At 59.1% G+C, this 15,106-nt stretch overlaps 1 protein-coding gene across 1 annotated transcript in view; it reads left to right on the plus strand.

Annotated features, from left to right (window-relative positions):
• Nucleotides 1-15,106, plus strand: part of ITPR3 (inositol 1,4,5-trisphosphate receptor type 3) — a 41,639-nt gene that overhangs the window by 17,472 nt on the left and 9,061 nt on the right. The window contains exons 10-44 of the mRNA XM_068419491.1: nucleotides 762-812; nucleotides 1,383-1,525; nucleotides 1,671-1,770; nucleotides 2,053-2,213; nucleotides 2,912-3,053; nucleotides 3,290-3,451; nucleotides 3,597-3,769; nucleotides 3,897-4,016; nucleotides 4,179-4,361; nucleotides 4,439-4,690; nucleotides 4,978-5,122; nucleotides 5,289-5,436; nucleotides 5,579-5,775; nucleotides 5,928-6,057; nucleotides 6,342-6,399; nucleotides 6,609-6,774; nucleotides 6,941-7,105; nucleotides 7,314-7,382; nucleotides 7,826-7,951; nucleotides 8,113-8,235; nucleotides 8,416-8,616; nucleotides 8,985-9,236; nucleotides 9,322-9,447; nucleotides 9,748-9,873; nucleotides 9,994-10,114; nucleotides 10,833-11,017; nucleotides 11,149-11,297; nucleotides 11,478-11,586; nucleotides 11,751-11,841; nucleotides 12,070-12,239; nucleotides 12,921-13,095; nucleotides 13,178-13,362; nucleotides 13,725-13,925; nucleotides 14,460-14,570; nucleotides 14,839-14,934. Coding sequence (XP_068275592.1) covers nucleotides 762-812; nucleotides 1,383-1,525; nucleotides 1,671-1,770; nucleotides 2,053-2,213; nucleotides 2,912-3,053; nucleotides 3,290-3,451; nucleotides 3,597-3,769; nucleotides 3,897-4,016; nucleotides 4,179-4,361; nucleotides 4,439-4,690; nucleotides 4,978-5,122; nucleotides 5,289-5,436; nucleotides 5,579-5,775; nucleotides 5,928-6,057; nucleotides 6,342-6,399; nucleotides 6,609-6,774; nucleotides 6,941-7,105; nucleotides 7,314-7,382; nucleotides 7,826-7,951; nucleotides 8,113-8,235; nucleotides 8,416-8,616; nucleotides 8,985-9,236; nucleotides 9,322-9,447; nucleotides 9,748-9,873; nucleotides 9,994-10,114; nucleotides 10,833-11,017; nucleotides 11,149-11,297; nucleotides 11,478-11,586; nucleotides 11,751-11,841; nucleotides 12,070-12,239; nucleotides 12,921-13,095; nucleotides 13,178-13,362; nucleotides 13,725-13,925; nucleotides 14,460-14,570; nucleotides 14,839-14,934 — 5,112 coding nt within the window. The remainder of the gene's footprint in view (nucleotides 1-761; nucleotides 813-1,382; nucleotides 1,526-1,670; nucleotides 1,771-2,052; nucleotides 2,214-2,911; nucleotides 3,054-3,289; nucleotides 3,452-3,596; nucleotides 3,770-3,896; nucleotides 4,017-4,178; nucleotides 4,362-4,438; nucleotides 4,691-4,977; nucleotides 5,123-5,288; nucleotides 5,437-5,578; nucleotides 5,776-5,927; nucleotides 6,058-6,341; nucleotides 6,400-6,608; nucleotides 6,775-6,940; nucleotides 7,106-7,313; nucleotides 7,383-7,825; nucleotides 7,952-8,112; nucleotides 8,236-8,415; nucleotides 8,617-8,984; nucleotides 9,237-9,321; nucleotides 9,448-9,747; nucleotides 9,874-9,993; nucleotides 10,115-10,832; nucleotides 11,018-11,148; nucleotides 11,298-11,477; nucleotides 11,587-11,750; nucleotides 11,842-12,069; nucleotides 12,240-12,920; nucleotides 13,096-13,177; nucleotides 13,363-13,724; nucleotides 13,926-14,459; nucleotides 14,571-14,838; nucleotides 14,935-15,106) is intronic.

The following is a 15,106-nucleotide window of genomic DNA, read 5'->3' on the forward strand; positions in this document are numbered from 1 at the left end:
GATCAGGTTCTGCCCATCCTCATCCTCTGGTCCATAGCAGCATCCAGGGCTGTCCTTGCCTGAGGAGGGTGTGGGCAAAATCTGGGCTTGGGAAACATCATTTGCCAAATTTTTTTTGCTCCTATTTAAGGTCAGCTCAAGGCCTCCTGATAGAGGCACAAAGAGGTTTCCACGCTTAGATAATGTGGTTTATATGACATATAAGCTGCCAGAACCAAGGGAAAGACAGTGTTACACCCTGCTGCTGGGGAGCAGAGATATACCGGGGTGGGTCTTGGTGCACCATATGCCAAAGGTGCTCCCTAGCTGGAGAAGACAACCAAAGGCAGCCCCTAGAGCCCCTTCCACCACTGCACGATGGAAAACAGCAAATACTGGGGCACTGAAATGGCTGCTTTAAACCAAAAGACACTCAGGTGACGTCTTCTGCAGAGGAAAGAAGATCACAGATTGATCCCCATCCCAGGCTGGTGCTGCCTGGCTTGCGTGGCTCGCTGAGACCTCACCCTGGGGCCTCGAGGGATTTACAGCAAGAGCTCGCCTTGTTGCAGTGCAGAGCCCCGGGTCTGCTCGCCGGGGCTCACCCCGTCCCGCTCCTCGGGGATGGGTCACGTCCTCCAGCCCCGTCCGGGCAGGTTTCCTCCCTCTGCGTTGTGATTGAGGAAGGCAGGAATAGAGATAACACCCCGTGCTCAGGGTTTTGGAGGGACCGAGTGGGGAGGACTGATAGCTGTCTTTCATCTCCCTCTTTAACTTTTCAGGAAAATCCAAGTTATAAAGGAGACGTGGCTGAGCCCAAAGCAGCGCCCACGGTGAGCTGTGTGCAGCCTCGCTAGCAGAAATGCTGCTGCCGCTGCCTGAAATCACGCCGTCTCTTAGACCCTGCCTGAAAACAGGGATATGCCCCGAAACAGAGCCCGCCACGGGGACAGGGACGGGGCCGAGGCTGTGGCCGGAGCCCGTCCCGCTGCCCAGCAGAGCATCCCCGCGCCCCGCGCTGTAGAGTAGCATCCCTAAGTCCCGCTTGCGAGAGGACCCTGCCGAAATCTCTTGGAGGGGTCCCCAGTGCATGTTGGATCCCCAGGCCACGGGGAAGTGCTGGTAGAAGAGAGATTTGGACTTTCAGGGGGTTTTTTCCTCTTTGCCGTTGGTGAGGTTTGGAGAAAGGGGTGGCCTCATAGCTCAGGTGCATCACGCCGCGCTTGTGCTCTTGCAGCCCCTTGTGCATCTCCGCGCTGCAAGGCTCAGCCCGGCATCCGAGCGAAAGCTTCTGCTCTGAGCGTAGCCGCTGCGTGTCTCCTCCGATGCCGTGCGCGCAGGGAGGCTGGGCTCGGCGGGGCGGCCGCCCTGCGCCGGGCTCAAAGCCGCTTTCCCCGGGGCAGGGGGGCAGCGGCCGCGCCAGCCGCAGGAACACGGGGGAGAAGATCAAATACCGGCTGGTGGCCGTGCCCCACGGCAATGACATCGCCTCCCTCTTCGAGCTCGACCCTACCACGCTGCAGAAGACCGACTCCTTCGTCCCGCGGTACGTGGGCCCACATCGCCAGGCAGGGGTTGAGATGAAGAAGGGAGGCTCTGGGTTTGGGGATGTTTGCTGGGTGCCAAGGGAGGTGGCGGGTGCTGGCGTGTCCACGTGGGGACTGCTCACCATGGTGCCGTGCCGTTTGCAGGAACTCCTACGTGAGGCTGCGCCACCTCTGCACCAACACCTGGATCCAGAGCACCAATGTGCCCATTGACATCGATGAGGAGAGGCCCATCCGCCTCATGGTACGGCCCCGCTCCCTCCTCCCAGCTGTGGATTTATCCCCTGTGCCCCAACAGCTCTTAGCATGCTCCTTCCCACCCAGCACCCAGGCTTTACCCAGGGACTGAAATACCCTGATGATCCAAGGGGGTGGCTGGACACCAGCCTAGAGCCCATCCCAGTAACCTAGAGCCCACCCCAGCCCTTCTGATGGGGACAAACTGGGTCACTGACTTCACCCGGGTTGGTGGCAGATGGTGGGGACATGTTTGGCGCTGCCCTGACTCTGTGATGCTGCTTCCCAGCTGGGCACGTGCCCCACCAAAGAAGACAAAGAAGCTTTCGCCATCGTCTCCGTGCCCGTGTCTGAGATCCGGGACCTGGACTTCGCTAACGACGCCAGCTCAATGCTGGCCAACGTGGTAGAGAAGATGAACGAAGGTTTTCTCAGCCAGAATGACCGGAGGTAAAAAGTCATTTCCCCTGGGAGATGGTGCCGTGCTGGGCTCCCCCAAGGGCTCTCCAGCATCGCTGCAGGATGGGGCCCCTGCCTGGGTCTTGGTGCCAGCACTGTCTTGCTTTCCTGCCCGCAACCCAAATCCACGCCTGCTTCTCCCAGGAGCCTGGCGAGGAAACCAGATAACGCCGCAGCCCCGCTCCGGCCCCTCCTTTGCTGCTAGAAAAATATCAGAGGGGCTGAGAGATGGCCCCACGATAGGGGCAGCCGGGTTAGTCACGGTATTATTTTTAGGTGGGTGGGTTCTTGGTGCTTCCTGAGCAAACACAGGTCCCCCATGGGACAGAGCCGAGCCGCTTCCGCCCTGCCAGCCCACCCCGCGCGGGTCCCACAAGGGTGACTGAGGGGACAGAGTCGTTGAATGCAAAATCCCAGGCGTGAAGCACGAGCAAAGGCGCCTGGCATTTACCCTGGCACGTATAGTTTCCTTAGGAACCATAGGGGCTGTAAAACCTCTTGCTTCAGGGCAGCCTTTAACCTCTAGCAGGGAGGGGAGGATCGGCCAGCAGCTTCCCTGGCAGTCTTCTGAGCCCTGGGCGTGGGCTCTTTGGTCCTCCAAAATGTGCCGGCATCATTGCAGGGACCCAAGTCTGCATGGGGTGGGTGAGCAGCCCCCCCCAGCCCACTTGCACCATGCTCCTTTGCAGGTTCGTGATCCAGCTGCTGGAGGACTTGGTGTTTTTCGTCAGCGACGTCCCCAACAATGGCCAGAACGTGCTGGACATTGTGGTGACCAAGCCCAACCGGGAGCGGCAGAAGCTGATGCGGGAGCAGAACATCTTGAAGCAGGTCAGTGGCCCTGGGGCCCTGCATCTGAGCAGGGCTCAGGTCCTGCAGAGATGTCCTGCTCTGCCCAGGGCCATGCTGGAGGCCAGGGATCTAGAAAACCCCATGGAGGAGGTGTAGCTGGTCTCCAGCTCATGTCCCAGTGGTGCACCAAGCCCTCCTGGCAAGCCCGGCTGGTGTCCAGCCATGCATGGAGGTGGTGGTGTGACATAGCACTTCTCATCTCTGCTTTTGGGCAGATCTTTGGGATCCTGAAAGCCCCCTTCAAGGACAAGGGTGGGGAAGGGCCCCTGGTGCGTCTGGAAGAGCTGTCGGACCAGAAAAACGCTCCCTACCAGTACATGTTTCGGCTCTGCTACCGCGTGCTCAGGCACTCCCAGGAGGACTATCGCAAGAACCAGGTACGTGGCGGGTGATGGGGTGAGCCCCCATGCCGCCACATGCTCCAAAGCCCCGAGGGGCTGCCGAGGTCTCGGTGGGGCAGGGGAGCACTGCCAGATGCCAACACCCAGCCCCGTGCGTTCACCACCTCTCTGCCCGCTCCAGGAGCACATCGCCAAGCAGTTCGGCATGATGCAGTCCCAGATCGGCTACGACATCCTCGCCGAGGACACCATCACGGCCCTGCTGCACAACAACCGCAAGCTGCTGGAGAAGCACATCACAAAGACGGAGGTGGAGACCTTCGTCAGCCTGGTGCGCAAGAACCGTGAGCCACGGTGCGTGTCCAGAAAGGCCCCGTCCCAACGGGCTTTGTGCAGCGTGATGGGTGGGATGTGCCTCGACCAGAGGTGGAGAGAGCCCCCGTGGACCCCCCTCTTACAGCGAGCTGTCTCTGCTCCATAGGTTTTTGGACTACCTCTCGGACCTGTGCGTGTCCAACCACATTGCCATCCCCGTCACCCAGGAGCTCATCTGCAAGTGCGTGCTGGACCCGAAGAACAGCGACATCCTCATCAAAACTGAGTGAGTAGCCAAGGGGAGAGGTTTTCCACGTTCAGGGTTTGGTGCCTGGTCGTGCCTGTTGCCAGCTCCTGCCGTGCCCTGGTAAAAGCCCCGTCACCCCTTGAGGTGCAGCCGCTCCCCGTCCATGGGAGCATCTCCAGTTTTACCCCTTTTCCACCCCAGGCTGAGGCCGGTGAAGGAGATGTCCCAGACCCATGAGTACCTGAGCATCGAGTACTCGGAGGAGGAGGTCTGGCTCACCTGGACGGACAAAAACAACGACCACCACGAGAAAAGCATCCGGCAGCTGGCGCAGGAGGCCCGGGCTGGCAATGCCCATGATGAGAATGTCCTCAGCTACTACAGGTGATGATCCCACAGCATTTTCTCCCCAGGTGAGGAGGTAAGAGTTGCACATACTCCCTCTCCCTCTCCCGTCCCAGGTACCAGCTGAAGCTCTTTGCCCGCATGTGCCTGGATCGCCAGTACTTGGCCATCAAGGAGATCTCCCAGCAGCTGGGTGTGGACCTGATCTTCCTCTGCATGGCAGATGAGATGCTGCCCTTTGATCTCCGGGCATCCTTCTGCCACCTCATGTTACACGTGCATGTGGACAGGGACCCCCAGGAGCTGGTGATGCCTGTGAAGTTTGCACGGCTCTGGACCGAAATCCCCACGGCCATCACGATCAAAGAGTGAGACATGTTGGGGCTTGCAGCAGCTTTGAGGGACAGGGCAGGAGGTGGGATGGCAGATGCCATCCTGTGTAGCAACTGGCTTGGCTTTAGCAGGAACTGGGAGGGGGGCATTTGTGGAGTGAATTTGGCAGGTCTCAGCCTTCAGAAGGAAGCAGGCTCCATCACAGTCATGAGCATCACTTCTGGCCCTGATGGCTCAGCAGCTGCCTGGACAGGGCTCCTTCCAGGCTGGGTGCGAGGAGACTCGCTGCCATCCAGCTCACCCCCATCATCTCCCCTGGCAGCTACGACTCCAACCTCAACGTCTCACGCGATGACAAGAAGAACAAGTTTGCCAGCACCATGGAGTTTGTGGAGGACTACCTCAACAACGTGGTGAGCGAGGCGGTGCCCTTCGCCAACGAGGAGAAGAACAAGCTCACCTTCGAGGTGCGAGTCCTGCTGGGGTCACTGGCATGTTGCAGGATGCAACACGGTTTGGCTGCAACTGCCTCTGCTACAAGGGTGGCCATGCTGGCATGCCTCTGCCCCACGTCTGTTTCTTCAGCTCAGCACTGAGCACAGCGAGGTCTGGAGTTGCCTTGTCCTTCCCCAGGTCGTCAGCCTTGCCCACAACCTCATCTACTTCGGCTTCTACAGCTTCAGTGAGCTGCTGCGCCTGACGCGGACACTGCTGGGCATCATCGACTGCGTCCAAAACCCCCAGCTGATGATGCAGGCGGTCTACAACGACGAGGTGACGGGTGAGTCCCTGCTCTATAACCTCCTACTCATTCTTTGATTAATATCTACAGCATTTTGCAGTCTAAGTGGGTCCTTCCGTTGGTCCTCTGCCACCTCCCTTTCCATCTGCATTAACTCTGCCCACTGTGGCCGCCTCTGTAGGGAAGAACGTGCGGAGGTCGATCCAGGGCGTTGGGCAGATGATGTCCACCATGGTGCTGAGCAGGAAACAGTCCATCTTCAGCACTCCAAGCCTCAGTGCTGGGACTGCCCCCGAGCAAGTGGACAGAGGGAGGAGCGTTGAGAACGAGAACATTGTGGTGATGGAGACCAAGCTGAAGATCCTGGAGATCTTGCAGGTTGGAGCCGGTGGGGAGGGAGAAACATTGTGGAGCTGCAGGTGGGACCAGTGGGATGAGGTGGTGAGGGGAAGACATGGGTTTCTGATGCAAGAGACAGCTGGCATGAAGAGGGCACTCACTTTTGCTTTCTTCTTCTTCGCTGCTGCCAGTTCATCCTGAATGTGCGGCTGGACTACAGGATTTCCTACCTGCTTTCTGTCTTCAAGAAGGAGTTTGTGGAAGTCTACCCCATGCAGGACAGTGCAGCCGACGGGACGGCTCCAGCTTTTGACTCCACAAGTAACTCTTCCACTTTGCTCCTGGTACAGCTTCAACTCAGCAAACCCCACAGGCTGGGGACACACAGGTGGAGGTGACAGCTCCAGCAGCTCTCCACCCGCCGCTGCTGCTGGCAGGGAGCATGGTGGGGGACTGGAGCTTGTGCAGGAGGGATGAGGTGTCCTGTGTCCATCGTGGATGCTGAGAGCAGGGGCCAGGGAGCTGGGTTGGTTCCTGTGGGGTTTCTGCTGGTGCACAGGGATCATGTTGGCCACCCCTTTCATCTCCCTTTCCTCTCCCTCCAGCTGCAGCCATGAACTTGGACCGGATCGGCGAGCACGCAGAAGCCATGTTCGGTGTGGGGTGAGTCCCTGCCCCCTCCAGTGCATAGTTAGCCTGGCCATAGGGCTCTTCCTCTCCTGTCCATACTGCCGAGGCTGAGAGCTGCAGGTGATGAGGAAGATGAGGCTCTAAAGGCTACTGCAGCTGTCCCCATCAGCCCCACGGGGTGTCTGAGTGCACGCGAGCTCCCACGTGGCTCCTAACACCAAGCGCTTTCGTCCCGGCTTCAGGAAGACGAGCAGCATGTTAGAGGTGGATGACGAGGGAGGGAGGATGTTTCTGCGGGTGCTGATCCACCTGACGATGCACGACTACCCGCCGCTCATCTCCGGCTCCCTGCAGCTCCTCTTCAAGCACTTCAGCCAGAGGCAGGAGGTCTTGCACACCTTCAAACAGGTAACCCTGGTGGGACTGCTGCTCTGGAGCATCTCTAAGCCCACACTTGGCTGTGGGTGCAGGACGTGGGATGGGTTCTGGCCGCTTTCCTTGGGATGGAGGTCTGGAAGGGGAGGGGAATGGGATTCGTGCCCCAAACTGGAAACCTCTGGAAATGTCACTGCAGGTTCAGCTGCTGATCTCAGCCCAGGATGTTGAGAACTACAAGGTCATCAAGTCGGAGCTGGACAAGCTCCGCACGATGGTGGAGAAATCAGAGCTCTGGGTGGACAAGAAAGGCAGCAGCAAAGGGGACAGCACGGTGGAGGGGAACAAGAAGGAGAAGAAAGAGGTGAGAGCCCTGAGCAAGACCCTGGGAGCTGGGGCAGGAGAGGAGTGGGAGGCAGAGGAGCAGCTAGCTTCAATCCAACACCTAATGCCTCTTGATGGGCCGTTCACCCCTCTCCCTGGAAGAGCAGGGTCAGGGAGGGTCCTGCAGTTCTGCCCCAGGCTTTAGAGAGGTGCAGTGGGACCCTGGTGCTGTTTCTGTCCCCTTGCAGCATGCTGCTGACGAAGAGGTCATTGCTCCGGGAGAGAAGAGCAGCGAGAACTATCAGATAGTCAAGGGGGTAAGTGAGACCGACTCCTGTCCCCAGGGCTGTTCCTGGAGGCGCCGGCAGCGATGTCTGCCTGGCCTGGGCTGGCACGGGTGCACCCGCAAGAAGGGAAAGGGTGAAATCCTGGGGGGGATTTCCAAGCTCTCCTGTGGTTCAGTAGAAACGAGTCTAAGCCAGGACTTGTTCCTGCTGGCTCAGCGCGAGGAGGAGCCCTGTCACATCCCCGGGGCTCGGGAGTGAGCCTTGCGCTGGGGGGACTGGAGGGGAGAGGATCGGTGACGGGTACGAGGGCTCCCTGCGTGGTGCTGGAAGGAGGATGTCTGAGGGGGGTGCCAAGACTTGTGAGCGATGCAGGGAGCACCTGGGTTTATGGAGGGCACATCTTGCCATGCTGGTGGCCATCCTGATGGGCTCACAGGCTCAGTTCCCCTCTGCCATGGCCCTTCTCTCCCCAGATCCTGGAGCGGCTGAATAAGATGTGCGGGGTTGGAGAGCAAGTGCGCAAGAAGCAGCAGCGCCTTCTGAAGAACATGGATGCCCACAAAGTGATGCTGGATCTGCTGCAGATCCCTTATGAGAAGGTGGGTGGGCAGAAGCTGGCTGGTCCTGAAGTGCCCAGGGCAAGGGGTGGGGGATGCAGGGACCCCTCTGCGTGGCTGGGTCCTGCAGCTGGGCAAGGCAGGAGGTGCTGCTCTCCATCCTTTGCCAGCTCTGGGTATTTCTCTTCTCTGCCCTTCCTCAGGGTGATGCCAAGATGATGGAGATCCTGAAATTCACCCACCAGTTCCTGCAGAAGTTTTGTGCTGGCAATCAGGAAAACCAAGCCCTGCTGCACAAACACCTCAACCTGTTCCTGACCCCGGGGGTAAGGAGAGGGGACCAAAGGGTGGTCACAGGCAGCAGCACAGGGACACACTTCAGTCCTGCTCCTGCAGAGCAAGAGCTACAAAAGCCAGGAGCAGAGCCTGGGAGAGGAAGGGTGAGGGCAGGAGGGGAGGCTGTTCCCCGCAGCCCCCAGCCTCACTCTGCTCACCTGGTCCCACAGCTCCTGGAAGCTGAGACGATGCAGCACATCTTCCTCAACAACTACCAGCTCTGCTCAGAGATCAACGAGACGGTGCCGCAGCACTTCATCCACTGCGTGGCCACCCACGGCCGCCACGTGCAGTACCTCGACTTCCTGCACACCATCATCAAGGCCGAGGGCAAGTACGTCAAGAAGTGCCAGGACATGATCATGACCGAGGTGAGCACCCCTGCCCCCAGCCCGTGGGGCATGAGCGTGGGGTGTACCAGGGCACAGCTCCCGAGAGGCGTGTGGTTGGCTTCTTCCTTGAGGAAGAGCCTTGCTGGCCATGCTGGCTTCTCCCTGGAGTAGGAAACATCTCCAGGAGCTCAATGCAAGGTCCAAGAGCCAATAACTGTTTTGGAGTCCCACAAGCTGCAACTTTTGATTGCAGTGCAAATGCCTCCTTTTCCCTGTAAATGCACGGCCCTTTCACCCTTCACCGGGTGCTCCCTCTCATCGCCCTGCTGCAGAGGACACCGTTTTCTGCCTTGCGAGGTTTCTGACCCTCCTCCTCCAAAGCGGTGACCACTGACCCTTCCCTGCAGCTCACCAATGCCGGGGATGACGTGGTGGTTTTCTACAACGACAAGACTTCACTGGCCACCCTTCTGGAGATGATGACAGCAGCCAGGGATGGGGTGGAGGAGAACAGCCCGCTGATGTACCACATCTCACTGGTGGACCTGCTGGCTGCTTGCGCTGAGGGCAAGAACGTCTACACGGAGATCAAGTGCACATCCCTGCTGCCCTTGGAGGACGTGGTGCGGGTGGTGACACATGAGGATTGCATCACGGAGGTACGGGGTGCCCAGCGAGGAGGGTGCTGGTGGCTTTGCTTTGATTGCCTTCTCCTGATGGTGCCTCTGCCTCTCTCCTTGGCAGGTGAAGATGGCCTATGTGAACTTCGTCAACCACTGCTACGTGGACACAGAGGTGGAGATGAAGGAGATCTACACCAGCAACCACATCTGGACTCTTTTTGAGAACTTCACCCTGGACATGGCCCGGGTGTGTGGGGAGGGCTGGGTGGGAGGGACACGGCAGCAGCAGCTGCTGCATCAGATGGGGACAGACTGGTGTCTCCAAGGCTCCCTTGGAGCCTGGGGAGCCAGTTGTGGAGCATGGGCACCATGGGGACTTGTGTAGCTGCCACACTATGGGCTGAGGAGCAGTCAGGGCTCTTTGGCATAGACCCAGGAGCTGTATCACCAGCCACATCCCTTGGCTCAGCAAGGTGCCAGCGGCATCTGTCCAGAACACGTGCTTGCCTCGCCCTGGTGCCATCAGCATCCTCCCTTCTCCCCACAGATGTGCAAGAAGCGAGAGAAGCGCCTGCCGGATCCCACGCTGGAGAAGTACGTGCTGACGGTGGTGCTGGACACCATCAACGCGTTCTTCAGCTCCCCCTTCTCGGAGAACAGCACCTCGCTGCAGGTAGTGAGGTGCTGCATGGCCAAGCTGTGGCCAGGGGAGGAAAGGGGCTCGTCGAGTTCCCCCGAAACAAGCTCTGGACACACCTCGCACTGATACATACCCACTTGCTCTCTCCTGCAGACCCACCAGACCATTGTGGTGCAGCTTCTCCAGTCCACCATGAGGCTGCTGGAGTGTCCCTGGCTGCAGCAGCAGCACAAGAGCTCGGTGGAAGCCTGCATCCGCACGCTGGCCATGGTCGGTAAGGGGCCGTGCCGGAGGGATGCCCTGTTCCCCACCGACCCCGAGGATGCAGCCACCTTTGGTTGCCTCCACTCCAGCAGCAAGCAAGAGCCGTTGTCCCTCCTGCAGGTCTTGGCAGGGCACCTCGGCGAGAGGCTGCCGGCCGGGAGCGGGGAGGTTGGACTCTGGGATGTGCTTTTTTTTTCTTGAGCTACATCTCCAGGCATGAGCAGGGTGGTGTGGGGGTAACCAAAGCCTGAGCTTGGCTGGGACATCCCTGGTGTATCCCTGGAAACAAAGCCAGCATTTATGGTGGTTTTCCCTCGCCAGGACTTTGCCCTCAGCCTGCCCGTGGCCGCCTGACTCAGGAGAAGGGTTGTTAGCACTGAGTCACTGTGCGGAAAGGATTGCTTGGTGGTTAGACACTGGGTGGGGATTTGCCTCTGTCATTTGAGGCTTACAATGTCTCCATGCTGGGCTTTCTGGAGGTGGTGCCTCTTTTCATCCTACGTTGGGCTGGGGGACCTGTGGGCAACGTTGTGCTGCAGTGGGGAGGGAGGGATGGAAATACTCTACCCCTCACCAGCCTGGAGGACTTTCCTCTTGTATTTAACCCAAAGCTTTGGTGCAAATGAAGGGCTGGTGAAGGCGTGCCCAGCCCAAGGCAGAGGGTAGGACCCAGCCGATGGTGTGGGCTGGGTTGTGGCTGTCCCCAACCCTGGCTCCATCTCCTGCAGCCAAGAGCCGCTCCATCGCGCTGCCCATGGACCTGGACGCCCACGTCAGCTCCCTGCTCAACAGCAGCTCCACCAGCACCGTGCAGAGGAACACATCCAGCTACAAGACGGCCACGCGGACCTTCCCCCGTGTCTCCACCACCCCCAACCAGTGGGACTACAAGAACATCATAGAGAAGCTGCAGGTACGGGGCAGGGGGGTGACGGTGGTGTGGATTCAACTAGCAAGAAGGCGCTGGTGTTGCAGGGGTCCCTCTCTGGTGCTCGTGTCTCCTAGGCATGCATTGGCCCTAAAGGTGTGTGCTGTGACTTGTAGGACATCATCAACGCCCTGGAGGACCGCCTGAAGCCGCTGGTGGAGGCTGAGCTGTCTGTCCTCGTGGATGTCCTCCACCGGCCGGAGCTGCTTTTCATGGAGGGGACGGAGGCGTTTCAGCGCTGTGAGAGCGGAGGTTTCCTGTCCAAGTGAGGATGCTTTGCAGTTGCCCAGGGGTTGCTGGGAGTGCTGGGAAGGGCTGGTGACCTTCATCCTTTGTGGTTTGTGCATCCCGGGGTGTGCCTGCAGCCTGGAGCGGTGGCGGGGATGGTTCCCTCAGGGACCCCCTTGTCCCTCTCGGCTGTGTGACGGTGGCTCTGCTGTGCCAGGCTGGTACAGCACACCAAGGACCTCATGGAGACGGAGGAGAAGCTGTGCATCAAGGTGCTGAGGACGCTGCAGCAGATGCTGGTGAAGAGGAACAAGTACGGTGAGAGGGTAAGCACCATGGTCCTATGGCATGTCCTCAGCCCCGCTCCTTGTCTGGGCAGCCCCCCTTCGCAGGCTGGCAGTGCCCTCCCCACCGCAGCCCACGGGTGCGCAGCCTTGTTCTGCTCCAGCGCTGGCACTGGGAGACTCACCACGTTTATTTGTCTTGGCAGGGCAACCTGCTGCGGAAAATGCTCCTGAACAATTACCTGCAGAACAAGAAGTCCAGCTCCAAAGGAGAAATCGTGGATGTTGCTGGGGGAGGTGAGTGCCCGTCTCCTGCACCTTCCCTGTCTCACACACACCTTGAATGCTCAGCTCCCGAGCCATGATGGGCCAGGTCCGTAGCTGGCCGCCATGCCCCCATCACCATGGGTGTAAAGCATTTGGGGAGATGAAGGGATGGGACTAAGATGCCCCTGGCAGTGATTTAGCGGTTCTCATTCTCCTGCACCACAGCAGCATCACGTCCATCCGTGTCCTCTCATGCAGGCCAAGACCAGGACTGGTCTGCTATCGCTGCTGTCCAGTGCCGGCTGGACCGAGAAGGGGCCACCAAGTTGGTGGCTGACCTCATCATGAATACCAAGAACGAGAAGATCTTCCAAGAGAGCATCCTGCTTGCCATCCGGCTACTGGACGGGGGCAACACCGAGATCCAGGTGCTGAGCCCTGGCTGCGTGGTGGGCAACAGCCCTGGCGGGTAGCCCCGGTTTGATGGGTGCAGTGTAATGGTCCCAGCACTTGGCAGGTGTGGGTGCAGGGCAGTCCTCGGTCCTGGGTTGCCCCTGGGCAGCAGGATTTGCCAAAATACCGTTGGGTTGCATGTTTGCTGGCTGGCTGGAGGAGGAGCTGCAGAAATCTGTCTGGTTTGGGGTTTTCCAGCTGGTGGCTGGATGCTGGGAAAGGGGCAGGTTGTTGCAGGTTGGTTCTGGAGCAATGCTGATGCCCTCTGCCGGGTATCGCTGAGATGGCTCAGGGCTGCAGCTCTGGGGTGGTAACTCGTGGGTTATCTTGAATCTGTTATCACGGGGAAGTCAACAAACCGTCCATGCAAAAACCAGTAGGGCTCCAGACCTGGAGCTGCTGTAATCGCTGCTTGCTCTGTCCCTAACCCTGCTTTTAGGGTGAAGGAGAGCAGGAGAGCACAGCGGCAGGGGATGATCCACCCCTGTAAATCCAAGAGGACTGTGATGTCCAGGACGGTTGCACAGAAATAAACCTGCTCACCAGGTTATCTCGGACAAGGTCTTGAGTGCTGGAGGCTACCAAATCAGAGGGGCAGGCAGGGACAGTTTGGACTTCATGATGGAGACTTGAACAGCTGTCCTCCCTCCTCCCAGAAATCCTTTTACAACCTCATGACGAGCGACAAGAAGTCGGAGAAGTTCTTCAAAGTTCTGCATGACCGGATGAAGAAGGCGCAGCAGGAGACCAAGTCCACGGTGTCTGTGAACATGAGTGACATCGGGAACAAGCCTCGTGAGGACAAAGATGAGCCTGACCCTGGCACCAAAGGTATGGGGCTGTGTCCCCTTGGTAGAGCCGATGTCTGTCCCGTTGGATAGCCCAATGCTAACGAGGTTGGATTGCCCTCTAGGACGAGGAGACACGTTCCTGATGCCTGGCACCCCCTCCCGATACCCGATGGCCATAGGGTTTCGGAAGGGCCATGACACTGGGGAGCAGGGTCAGAACAATGAAATGGGGGTGACGGTCCTGATCATGGAGCCGATCCTGCGATTCCTGCAGCTGCTCTGTGAGAACCACAACCGGGACCTGCAGGTTGGTTACGGGGGCTCCTAGGGTCCAGGGCTCAGGGCAGAGGCCTCAGGGGTGTGGGAAGGCTGGGCTCTGCCTCAGTTTGGTCCAAAAAGGCACTGCACCAGCTTCTGTGCCTCAGTTTCCCCATCTGCAAATGCATCATCCCTATGGATAACTTTTGGTGTTGTGGATGGAGCAGTTCATGACACGACTGTGTCCGTGGGACTGAGTGCTGCTCTCGTAGGTCTGTACATTACAGGGGTGGCCCCAGCCCCATTCTCCATCGAACTGCAGCTGGAAGGGGTGTTGGGAGGGGGATCAGGACCACCCCCCCCATCAGAGCGGTGCTGCTCAGCCCTGTAACTGCATGCTTTGCTCAACAGAACTTCCTCCGGTGCCAGAACAACAAGACCAACTACAACCTGGTGTGCGAGACGCTGCAGTTCCTTGACATCATGTGTGGCAGCACCACGGGGGGGCTGGGGCTGCTGGGCCTCTACATCAACGAGTACAACGTGGCCCTCATCACCCAGACCCTGGAGACCCTGACCGAGTACTGCCAAGGGCCCTGCCATGAGAACCAGGTCTGTGGGTATCGCTGCAAGTCTGGGTCGTTCCTGGTGTGTTTGGGGCATTTCGCTGCTTCTCAGGGGCACCCAAGGGAGGATTTGGGGGGGGATGTGTGGGAAAGCAGTGGGCACAGGGGCAACTCTTGGTTCCAGGGTGTGAACGGGAGCAGAACGTGGGCAGCAGAGGATGCCAGGGTGCACGGGGACACTGCATGGGTTACGAGCTACTGCTTGGCTAGATGCAAATGTAAGACTGGACATGGCACTTAGTGCCCTGGTCTAGTTGCCATGGTGGTGTCAGGGCAATGGTTGGACTCGATGATCCCAGAGGGCTCTTCCAACCTGATTGATTCTGTGAAATGGGGGTTAAATAATATAGTGATGCAAATGGTGCCCTGTCCATGGGGAGAGGAGATTTGGGGCTCCTGGGGTAATGAGGCAAGGTCAGCGCTGTAGGCAGGGCACTGTTTTTGACCTGGGCAGTGTTGGAGGGTGAAGCCGGGAGGACTGGCAGCATCCGTGGAATAACACATTGCATTGCTTCCCCAGAGCTGCATCGTGACCCACGAGTCCAACGGGATCGACATCATCACAGCCCTCATCCTCAACGACATCAGCCCCCTCTGCAAGTACCGGATGGACCTGGTCCTGCAGCTGAAGGTGGGCAGAGCCTCGGGCTGGGGTGGGGGGGTACATGTGCGTGGGCTCACTGGCGTGGCCATGGGGTGTGCTGCGGGGGTGAGGAAGCTGCTGTGTCAGGTCGTGGAGCGTGTGGACTTCGTGGGACCGGGCTGGTGCATCTCCACTGTGAGAGGTTCAGATGTCTCTAGCACTAGGGAGTTGCAGCTGACCAGGGAATGGGGGGTTGCTGCCCGACCTGGGCAGAGGCAGGGCACAACTCCCCTCAGCAAGGGCTTCTCCTCACCAGGACAATGCCTCCAAGCTCCTCCTGGCCCTCATGGAGAGCAGACACGACAGCGAGAACGCTGAGCGGATCCTCATCAGCCTCCGCCCGCAGGAACTGGTAAGGGCAGACAGCGAAACACCCACAGCCTTGCCCCAGTGAGCCCCCAGCCTGCCCTGGTCGTGCCCATCGCTGGACCTCTCTGCCCGTGGGTCCTGATGCAGTTTCTGGTTTACAATCCAATAAACATCTCGGCTGTTGCCGCAACACCGGTCACACACCACCTCCTGCA

This window comes from Nyctibius grandis, chromosome 27, assembly GCF_013368605.1.
Source record: "Nyctibius grandis isolate bNycGra1 chromosome 27, bNycGra1.pri, whole genome shotgun sequence".
NCBI lineage: Eukaryota > Metazoa > Chordata > Aves > Nyctibiiformes > Nyctibiidae > Nyctibius > Nyctibius grandis.